Source organism: Sceloporus undulatus, chromosome 3 (genome assembly GCF_019175285.1).
Source record: "Sceloporus undulatus isolate JIND9_A2432 ecotype Alabama chromosome 3, SceUnd_v1.1, whole genome shotgun sequence".
Taxonomy (NCBI): Eukaryota; Metazoa; Chordata; class Lepidosauria; order Squamata; family Phrynosomatidae; genus Sceloporus; species Sceloporus undulatus.
The window spans coordinates 12670709-12681864 of record NC_056524.1 but is presented as its reverse complement, the minus strand read 5'-3'; the positions used below and the strand labels follow the sequence as shown (position 1 = coordinate 12681864).

Sequence of the window (11156 nt, the reverse complement as noted above, 5' to 3'; positions counted from 1 at the left end):
GGGGGGGAGAGATCCATAATCTCAGGCCATTATTGAGGAAGTTTTGGCTATGCCTAATTTATCATAACTTCAAACCATGAATGAGAAGGGCAAATGGGTTTGGGAGGAAGGAATAGAGCCACGGTCCAATCTACTCTGCAGAAATAAAGCAGTTTGAAAATGCTTAAATTGCTATGACTCAATCCTGTGGAATTCTGGGATCTGTAGTTGTTTGTATCACCCAAATGTTCAGACAGGGAAGGCTAAGTATCTTACAAAACTACAAAACCCAGAATTCCATAGCATTGCATCATGGCAGTTAAAGCACTGTCAAACAGCAATAGTTCTGCAGTGCAGATGCAGCCCTATTAAAGATCCATAATCCTCCCACAATGTGGTGTCAGACAGCCTTGCATTGATACTTAGAGTGCATCTACAGTGTAGAAATAATACAGTTAGATATCACTGTAATTGCCATAGCTCCATGCCACAGAATCCCTGAATTTGTAGTTTTATACTTCTCATTGGCAGATAAGGTTACGGTAGATATCCAGGAGTCAGTCTGAATTTATCGAGGCTAAAACTTTTCTGAATCATAAGGAAGAGGTAATAGACCCATTACTCTTTCTATTCAAATAATATTTATTAAGGCAGTAACACAGGAGATTATTATTTGCTTGCCTATAAGACCCTTGTGAATAAAATGCTACCTGAAGTGTTCAAAACTCAGAACTGAGTGGACGAGCAGTAATTTTGTGTTGCTTATTTCCCATCTATAGATCAGGAAGATGCAATGAGGTCTAGAGGCACATGTAAAGTGCACTAGTTCTAGAAAGTTCCAGCCTTCTTGGCTTGTGATATCATAGAATTCTTAGAATGCTTCCAGTAACGGTTGTTTCAACTGCTGGAACAAATGGTACAAGAGCTCAGAGGTTTCAAATGCTATCTAAAGGGAAGTACGAAGTAGCTTGAATTTAGAGCATCGGGAGTTCCTCAACATGCCTCAGGATGAAGAGGACCCAGAGATGGCCTTTCCCCTCCCAATCCCAGCAGAGGCTGAAGACAATCTAGAGTGGAACATAGGAGAGCCCTTTGAGTCCTTGGAGAAGCTGCAGGGCCTCTCCAGTGGGGAGAAAGGGGAGAAGGCCATGTTGCGTTCACGCATCCATGAACAATCTCAACTGATCTGCATCCTGAAGAAGCGAGCAGATGACCAGCTCTTGCGTTGCAAAGCCCTCGAACAGCTCAACATAGAGCTGGAGGAGATGAGGATGGCAGATGCCCTCAGACTGGAGAATCAGACCCGGCGCATCCAACAGCTGGAAGAGCGCTTTATGGACTTGGCTGCCAACCATGAGGAGATGATCCATTTCAAAGACGAACACAAACGTCAGAACACACAGCTGAGGGAAGAAAACCGGCGCCTGCGTCAAGAGAACCAAAATCTCTTCAGCCAACCTTTGAAAGAGAAAGAAGCAGAGCTGGCCCAGCTCACTTCTCAGCTGGAGACACTCTCTAAGGAAATGGCGTCTTTAAAGGAAAGTTACAAAGAGGACAGCCAGCGTGCTCAGGAACGAGAGAAAAAGTTTCTGGAAGCTCAAAGCCAACACGCCAGAGTCCATGCTGAGGAAATGAAGTCCTTGGGATGCCAACTGGAAATCTTTAAGGAGAAGCACCATCATGTCACTGAGAAACTGAAACAAGCAGAAAAGCAGCTAAGGGAAACCGACAACAATGTGCAAACCAGGCTGGAAAAGCTGACTAAGGAGAAAGAGGAGTTGCTGAAGTTGGCTATGGATCGAGGCAAGGCACTGCAGGAAAAGCAATGGGAGATACTGCAACTAGAGAAGAAGGCGGAAGAGATGGAGAAAGCCAAACTGGCAGCTGAACAGCACTTTGAGACTGAGGCTGCATTGGTAAACAGTAATCTCCGGGTTCGGGACCTTCACCATCGACTGGATGGAGCACAACAAGCCTATGCTGAACTCCAGATGCAGTTTGAAGCTTACAAGAAGCACAGCACAGAGCTGCTTACTAAGGAGAAAGAGTTAAATGCCAAACTGCGTCATTTCATGGCGTAGTCAGTGGGACTTTGTCACCTGTAAGCTTTGCTACTAGCATGATTTTTTGTTGTTGTTATCTATAGTCTTTAAAAGATAAAAATAAAGCAAGCTTTAATTTTTCAATTGCTGAACACTGCTTTTAAAATTTACTGCTTTGGCTTAGCCTTAGAAGAAGCATATTTGTATGAAGACTTCCAAGTTAACAATTCATCTCAGAAAAGTGTTGCACAGAGAAAACAGATTGTGATTTCTAATTGGGGTTGCCAGATTTCAGGGCCTGGCTGTGATTCTTGTTTTCATCCCCTGGTAGGAGATGAAGGTGCAAATGCTCCAGTAGTGGTGGACCCAGCTCCAGGTACAGCAAACGGCTGTATTCATTTCTCCAGCTCAACTAGTAAAGAGGAGCAGCTTCCTACGATTTGCAAGGCATAACTGATTTGCAACTTGCAAAGATGCTGCAGAGAATATATATAATTTTAACCTAAGTAGCACCCCCCCTTCTCTCCCAATTATTGTCACACCAGGGCTCACCCTCTACTCAGGTTTACATCTACCTTCCGTATAGATGCAAGTAGGCTACATTAACTTTTCTTCATTATGTCTCCGTAAGTAAGTGAGAAGAATTACAGTTGGCCCTCCACATCTGTGGCCATTTTTGAGGATTTGATTATTTGCCGTCTTGATTAATATGTTATCTCTGGGAATTTCTAGGTCCTCCAGTGCAGCTTCTGCCAGACACTGACCACAGAGTTGTGCAGAAGAACCTAAAGGTTCCTAGAGAAAACACTTCTCTGGGGCAGGGGTTCCAAACCTGCTGCTCTGCGACTGCTCCAGGAAAATGAAGGAAATAAAAATTGAATTGGATTATTTCTGCAGTGAGTTTTGGAACCCACTCCAATTCTCAAACCACTAGGCCACACCACAAGAACAAACCATGCAGGGCTAGCTGTTTCAAACAAAATTCCATCGAACAGTAATTCCTTTACTGGCCAACCAAAATGCACAATATACTTGTTGCACGCTTTCCGAGTTCTGTGGCTTCTTATTCATCAGGCAAGGTGTTGCAAAAGAACCAGGAGAAAAGCAACTGGAGATGTTAGATGCCTACATATTGTTGTTTCTGTCCCTAAATTAAGATGGTATGGGGAGGGTATCTTTTGCAGGCTGGCAAAAGATACTCTAGAAAAAGGCAAATATTCCATCTTGTTCAGTAAATATCCAAAGTCCAAACAAGAGTTAGAGGATTAAAACATGAACAAATTTTTATTGTTGGTTTGCAAAGCAACTTGACTAAACCAGAGTGTGTGTCACTCACATTAGCCAAGCAAAGAAATGACAGCCTCCCAGCTTCTTTTATAACCATGGGCAGAACCATGGTACTTCATTCCTATATTTAGAGTCCAACATACAAGTTTATCGCATGGGGGAAATCGCATGCAAAAATGGGGGTTTAAATTGGAAAAAAAACCCACAAAAGCGGGTTGATTTTCACACAACGTTGTTGCTAAACTAATGATAAACCCAAAGGAAAGTGGAGGGAAAGTAGACAAAATCTGCTCCTTTTTACTTTTGGAAAATCCTGAAAGTAAAAAGGAGTGGCTTTTGTTTATTTTCCATTCAGGTTAACATCTGTATCTTATCAGAGTGTATTGTAACCTGCCTTGATCTGTAGGGAGAGGTGGGAGATAAATAAATTGTTATTATTATTATTATTATTATTATTAATTAACAACAACATGTGTGAAAATCAACCCACTTTTGCAGGTTTTTTTTCTAGCTTTTAAATCCTGTTTTTGCATGGAATTTCCCCATGTGATAAACTCCATACATTACACACACACACACACACCAAACAAGGTATGGCAAAAAGGCAGAAAGTAATACCTCATACATAGAAAGAAATATCCCACCAGCTGCCTCTCAGACATAGAGAGCATTACGGAATATTCTGTAGCTAACACTTGCTACCTCTTTGTTAGTCAAAAAGAATCTTCTGGTCTCAGTTAAGAGTTTCCTTGAGTATAAACAATTTAATATTAAGAAATAATTTCAATTCTTGTATCCATCAGCTGCAAATGGATTTTAAATTTCCTGGGCTTTGAAAATTGCCACATGGCCAGAAGGGGAAGAAGGGCCAGCCTGCAAAAGACACCATCTTAAGGACAGAAGCAACATATATGCAGGCATCTGACTAACCATCTCCAGTTGTTTTTCTCCTATTTTGTTTGCAACACCTTTGCCTGAACAACAAGAAGCAGCAGCCATGGAGCTTCGAAAAGCTTGCAACAAGGATACTGTGCATTTTGGTTGACTGTTCTATTTTAGCTGCCTCTTTTTAAAGTTTCTCCTTCTCCAGGTACTCTTCAAGTTCCTTTCCTTCTAGTTTGACCCTCAACTCTATAAGAAGATTTTCATACCAGCGCTTATCATGGGGTAAACGCTGGTAAAACATCAGGGAAGCGCGTGGGTGTGAAAGCCTGACACACTTCCTAAATGTCAGGGAATCGTCCCCTCGCCTCCAGTGTCCCTGAATCGTTAGTAGAGGAGTCTCCTTCCTTGGAGGTCTTTAAGCAGAGGCTGGATGGCCATCTGTTGGGGATGCTTTGATTTAGATTTCCTGCATGGCAGAATGGGGTTGGACTGGATGGCCCTTGGGGTCTCTTTCAACTCTGATTCTATGATTTTCCATTAATGCAATGTTTCCGTTCATAGGAAATTGCTGCTCCCCAAACAACTCATGGACGCTGGAGGCGAGGGGTGATTCTCTGACGCTTAGGAAGTGCGTCAGGCTTTCACACCCATGTGCTTCCCTGATGTTATACCAGCATTTACCCCATGGTAAGCGCTGGTATGAAAATCTTCTTCCCTCTGAAAAAGGGAATGTATTAGAAATTGTGCCAGTATCCTGAGAGTGGTTCTGTATGTTAAAATGATAAGAGGGTTTTTTGGGGGTGGTGGTTGTGTTTCCTGACACCATTGTATAAAGTGATCTCTGGAAAATCCAGTCCAGATCTGGCTGACTGGAAAGAACATCTTTGGGACTAGGACCTCGAGCCAAATCTGCAAGTTCATGACAAAGAGATAGATGGCGAAGCTGGAAAGGATTGTTCCTGTTGGTTTGGTCAAGGGATCACTGTTTGGTGGGATTTTGTTTGAATGTGACACACACACAAGAAGCAAAAAGCAACACAAAACACCTGAGGAAGTAGACGGAAGTCTATGAAAGCGCCTGCTGCCAATTTCTTTTAGTGAGTCTCAAAGGTGCTAAAAGACCTCTGTACATTATTATTATTATTATTATATCCAAATGCATCTGAGGAAGTACTTAAATCTACAAAGGGTCACCCTGCCAATTCTTTCTTTCACTTAGTCTCAAAGGTGCTACAAAGTCTCTCCAAGCACACGCATCCCTCCATATTTGAGGCTTTGATTAATCACTGATTTGATTAATATGATCTCTCTAGGAATCTCTAGGTCCTCCACTGCAACTCTATGGTCAACTTTAATCCAAAGTTGCACTGAAAGATCCTAGAGATTCCTAGAGAGGACACTCTCCTAGGCATTTGTAGCGCCTCCAGTGCAACTCTATTGTCAGTGTCTGTCGGACGTTGACCACCGAGTTGCCCTGGAGGACCTGGAGATTCCTAGAGGGGCGGCCTCTCAGGTCAAAACATGTGTTTCTCCCACATCCGCGGGGCCCCGTGCCCCTAACCCTAGCGGACGCAATGCAGTATAAGTGCATCGATTCTACAGGCTCAACACGCGGCTGTATCTTTGGAAAACGGGCACCGAAAGGCCTCTCTGCGCCTCGGCCGCCATTTTGTCTCCGTCGCCTCCGTCCTCGGCGCCTCAGTCCCGAGGCCACTGCGCATGTGCGGCGGGAGGAGCGCCGCCGCTGGGCCTGGTCTTGGCGGCGGCCATTTTGTCGGAGTGTCGCTGGCGGAGGCCCTGATTCAGGGGGAGCGAGGAGAGAGTCACTTCTTCTTCCCTCACAAAACCCGGGCTCCTTGGTCCCGCGCGGGGGCTCAGTAAGACCCGGCCGGGGGCGAAGGAGGAGGACGGAGGCGTCTCGGGGCTGAGCCAGGGCCCGGCGGCCTCCCTCCCTCCCTCCCCGGGGCCTCCTGGGCCGCCATCATCATGCGCCACAGCCTGGCCCAGCTCCTGGCCTCTCCGCCCGGCAACGGCAGCCCGGAGAGCGCCGGGAGCCCCGAGGAGGCCGAGCCCAGGCACGAGGCGGCCTTCTTTCACTTCGGCGGCGCCGAGGAGGAGGGCCTCCTTTCCGCGTCGGAGCTGGAGCTGGACTGGCTGGAGGCCTTGGCGGGCGGAGGAGGGCCCGCTCTCCCGGCCCCGGAGGCCTCGCCCAGGAGGCCGAGCAGCCACCGCCTGAAGGCCGCCGCCGCCGCCCGCCTCAACCGCCAGAAGAAGAAGCAGTACGTCTCGGGGCTGGAGGCGCGGCTGCAGAGCCTGGCCTCCGAGAACCGGCGCCTGAAGGAGCGCAACCGAGGCCTCTGCCGCCGCCTGCGGGGCCTGGAGCGGGAGACCGGGTACCTGAGGGCCGTGCTGGCCAACCAGAGCGCCGTGGGGAGGCTGCTGGGGCGCCTGGCCGGGGGAGCGGGGCTGAGGGTCCGCAGCAGCCTCTTGGAGGACGGAGAGAGGCGGCTTCCCTGGGGGAGCAGCGACCACGACTACGCCTTGCCTGTCCCCGTCGAGGAAGAGATGGAGGACGGAGAGGACGAGGAGGAGGAGGAGGAGGAGATGGAGGACACAAGAGGGCCGGCTGCGCCGTCTCTTTCTTCTTCCAGTGGGATCTGCCTCCATGTGGACCAGGACCAGGTCTCTGTGGAGTTCTGCGCCATTTGCGCCAGGAGGGCGGCCAGCTTCTCCTTTGCAGAGGCCTCCGATGCTGCTGCTGCTGCTGCTGCTTCTTCCTCCAAAATGTAGGGTCAAGTATTCTGCTCCTCTTCTCCTGCACAGAAAACAATGTAATGGCTCTCTGGGTGTCCCTTGCCTCTGCCTCCATCCATCCAGGGAGTTGCTTTAGAGGAGGAGGCAGTCGGATGGATGGAGAGAAAGAAGGAAGGAAGGAACATAGAAATGTGAAAGCCCTGGCTGCCTTCTTGCCTGCCTCCATCTACCCAGGGGCTGCTTTACTGGAAGAGGCAGTCAAATGGATGGAGAGAAGGAAGAAGGAAGAAAGAGAAGTGGGGGGGGTGGAAGCAGAAGTGGGGGGGGGGGGGGGTTAGGCAGCAAACTGGCACTCAATGGCAGTGCCTCCCTTTCTCAGCAGAGGAAGACAAAGAATACCTGCAATGAGGGTAAGAATAGACTTTTGTGGGGGTTTTGGGGGCTATGTGGCCATGTTCTAGAAGAGTCTGTTCCTGACGTTTCGCCTGCATCTGTGGCTGCCATCTTCAGATTCTCTGAACATCCAGGTTATCTGAAGATGCCAGCCACAGATGCTGGGGAAACGTTAACAAACCCTTCTAGAACATGGCTACATAGCCCCCAAACCCCCACAAAAGTCTATGAATGCAGGCCGTCAAAGCCTTTGACTTCACAAGGGTGAGAATATTTGCAAACCCTGGCAGTGTGCATGCGAACGGAGAGAATCGTCCCGAGGTTCCAGTTTGTGGTGTGTAAAGTATGCCCCACAGTGTCCTAATAACCAAGGATGTGTGTCTCTGTCTCTTGCGCTGATGTGCAGGTTGGTGTGGTTTTGGATACTGGCCTCAAAACTGGCATGGAACATGATCCGAAAAAGTGTGGGTTTGCCAGTGCTAAGGCCCACTTGCGGATCTGTCCAGGTCTTCTTGGCCACAAACTTCGACCTCTGCCCTTGGACAGATTTGAGAGCAAAAATAGTAACTGCGTTTCACCCAGCGGGCAGTTAAAACACACACACACACACACAAACGTGCATGTGAAATTGTGACACCTCTGTTATACATTACTATTAAACTTCTCTGACAGTTTCTCTTTTAGGTGCTTGCCCTGCCAGGCTCCGTTGTGTAGGGGTTAAAAGAAAAGTCGTTTTCCACCTCGCAACCTGGTAAGGATCCAATAATATTCCCATAATGTGGTGTCAGACAGCTTTGCATTGATACGTAGTCTGAATTTTTTAAAAAATAATTATTTGGCCTGGACCATTCTTTAAAAGTGTTGAGAAACGCTGGAGGCTTTGTGTAGAATCAGTTAATCCTGACGAAAAGAAACGGTTACTCAGATTAGCATAGCCTTTCCCTTTCATTCTTCTTTTCTGACATGTGCTTATCAGGACATGTCTGGAAGTTATTTAATGTAATATTTCTGCACAGCGGGTTAAATAAACTACCAAAACATTTGCTGCTAAATTGTATGTTTGGCAATGTATGTTTCTAGAGAAAGGAGTATCAAGACCAGCTTGTTAAATGAGATGCTGGGGATACATCTTCAGAGGCACAAATAAGCCTCATACGTAGATTTCTCCAGTAATATAATATAACATTATAATGTATATTGTCACATTACATTCTACAGAATGAATTTTTTTTTAACTTTAATGGGAACTGCAATTTCCACATTTAGTGAAACATGGGGCAATAATGGTCAACCAAGGCTACCAAGTTGCTGACTTAAAAGTTGGGTCCTTCTTGTCTTGCTGGTCCTTCTGAAAATATAAATTAAGAAGCTTCAGCTGTATTTAACACAGGTTTCTGAAAGCACCTTGGTTTTTCACTGCACAGGTGTATATAGTTTGGAAACTGCAGCAAATTTAAATTGTTTAAGTTCAATTCTTGATTTGAAAAATGAAAGAACAAATTTTTACCCCAATTTCCTTTTTGATTGTTATATCTCTTATAAGATAGGTTAAACTAGCAGCTGTCATTCCACTGAATTATAATAAAATATATTGGAATGCCAGTTGTATGTTTTCACAATTCAATGAGAGGAAAAGTAGGTAAACTCTTCAGTGTTCATGCAGATGTCCATGTCCAAAGTTGAGGAGAAGTTTCTAAACCATCGTTTGGTTGGTCTTGGGCCAGCACCATACTTTTCCCTTCATCATCATTTTCTGTTTGTATTTAAAAAACACGAAATAAATTTCTGTACATTGGGGAACTGAGGGTTGTAAAAAATAAATGTAAAGTGAGGTTTCACAAAGAATGTTAAATCTGGGAAAAGTCTCCTTAAAGGAGGCTAGTCAATATACTTTTTATTCTAACATTTGTGTTGAGTTCAAAGTAATGAAGGAGGTTTTCTCCAATTAAATGCATGCTCTCTTCTCAGAATCAAGTCGAGTTCATGAGTTGCAAGAAGATGTACTTCTTTGTGAAACCTTGCTGTTTAACAGAGTATATGTGTATTTAGCATCCTTGTTTTTTTTTATGCTGAAGTGGATACAGCTGTCTTGGGGCAGAAGAGACGGGACCAGCTGCTGCCACACTTCCTGCTTTGTTTTAAAAGGTAGTATGAGAAAAAGGGGGGAAAGGTAACAGGGCATTTGCTGGATTTACTTTAAATCCACGCCAGAGTAATGTGAATGACTGAGTAACTAATCCAGCCTATCAAGAACATTAGTACAGTACTATTGTGAAGAGTAACATGGTAAAAAGCATACATTTTCTCACTTATCAGTTTGCTGTATATTCATATTGCCATCTGATGGGCTAAATCCTTCTTTCACTAAGCATAGTGAAGACCACCAGCTTTATCTTAGTGGTGAATTTTGTGAGTTAAATCTAGGTTCTGCTAATTGATATGAATGTGAGCATTGATAATTTGCTGTGGTATATTTGCCCTCAATACAAGATGAATCACACCTTTTCTAAAGGTCGGAACCAGAGAGTAATCCTTTTGCTGGTTAGTATCTAGAGCATCATAATCTGTTCACTGTTAATAGAATCCCTTTTAAGAAGGTCCTTTTAAGATAGATACCTGTGTCAATGGTTGGCAGACTGAACATAAGTGTCACTTATGGAAACTATGTCAGGGAGGTTTTTTGTAGTTTTGTTCAGTATTCTGCACATTATTTTTTGGATGGGAGCAGTTTATCATCCTTGTTCCCTAATGATTGTGACTTTTTATATTTTAATTTCTTAGTATTATTGTCTAGTACCTCTCTCCAGTTGAGTGGTTTGTTATTTTTGGCACATACTTTGGTGCATATTTTCTGAAGTTGCTGCATTTTTTTGGTTACTTTTCACAATAGGCACTTTATTAATGTTACATTGATGTGAGAGTGGAAATTGTCCTCTCCTTTTCTTTTGTACTGTACAAGCAAAACAGTTGGATAAAAACATTCTGGGTCCTTCAACCATCTTGTGTCATTGTCTCTTGAATACGGTGTTGCATTTGAATACAAGTGGAACAGTTGCTAATTCCTAAACAAGTGCAAGTGACACATTTGCTTAGCAAAACCCCAGAAATATTACTGCAGGGATTTTAGTGCCTCTGGATGCATGTTGAAGCCAAATAGAATTACAACTTTTTTTCCTTATCTTGCTAATCAATTGGTGGATATTGTTTAATATTTCTTGAAATGGAAGCCTTGAACTGAATAATCTAACAGTACTTGAAAAATGTATGAATATTTCTGTGTGACTAGTGCTGTCATTCTTATAAGAACACAATGTCATAATAAAAAAGATGTATTTATCTTCCAGTTAAAGACTCAAACAATTTTTTTTATCCTAAGTTACTAAATTTAAATGAAAAGTTACTGGCTTTGGGTTATACAGGGTGAAATCAACACTGGCTTCTCTCGAGGGATTACACTTTCTTACATTTTGGTCTGAATGGATATGGATTAATGCTGCTGCTAAGAATGTTATTTATTATTCATTGGCAATATTCAGGTTATGTTAAGGGTTATTTTTACATAGAGTTGAAAGAAGTAGCCATGCTAAGGAGGAAGGCATAGATCTAAAGAAACGGTTTATGTCCATGAAAGCTTATGGAAAAACAAAAACCATTTAGTCTTAAAGGTGCTGCCACATTTTGTTCCCCCCTCCCTCTTCCTTTCGTAGTTATTAAATTATAAAATGTGTATAGTGTCTTTTCAACCCCAATGGTAACTTCAGGACAGGGCACAGCAAAATTTAAAAAATAAGTTAATGCGGAATGGGAAGAGGAGAG

General features: G+C 44.3%; 2 protein-coding genes across 3 annotated transcripts in view; both read left to right on the top strand.

The window, feature by feature from the left end:
- LOC121925279 (coiled-coil domain-containing protein 89-like) overlaps positions 1-2152 on the top strand; it is a 33495-nt gene extending 31343 nt beyond the window's left edge. For both annotated transcript variants that reach the window (XM_042457238.1, XM_042457236.1), the window contains exon 2: positions 759-2152. In XM_042457238.1, coding sequence (XP_042313172.1) covers positions 978-2060 — 1083 coding nt within the window. In that variant the 5' untranslated portion in view covers positions 759-977 and the 3' untranslated portion in view covers positions 2061-2152. The remainder of the gene's footprint in view (positions 1-758) is intronic.
- A 3574-nt stretch (positions 2153-5726) lies between these two features.
- Positions 5727-10128, top strand: CREBZF (CREB/ATF bZIP transcription factor). Its single transcript, XM_042459956.1, has 3 exons — positions 5727-6979; positions 8013-8091; positions 9416-10128. Exons 1-2 carry the CDS (start codon positions 6180-6182, stop codon positions 8059-8061), a joined length of 849 nt encoding a protein of 282 aa, XP_042315890.1. The 5' UTR covers positions 5727-6179; the 3' UTR covers positions 8062-8091; positions 9416-10128.
- Positions 10129-11156: the final 1028 nt, after the last annotated feature.

Coding starts and splice junctions, on each gene's coding strand:
- CREBZF (XM_042459956.1), top strand. CDS start 6,180: ATGCGCCACAGCCTGGCCCAGCTCCTGGCCTCTCCGCCCGGCAACGGC. Junction 6,980..8,012: donor GCTGCTTCTTCCTCCAAAAT/GTAGGGTCAAGT, acceptor CTTCTCTGACAG/TTTCTCTTTTAGGTGCTTGC.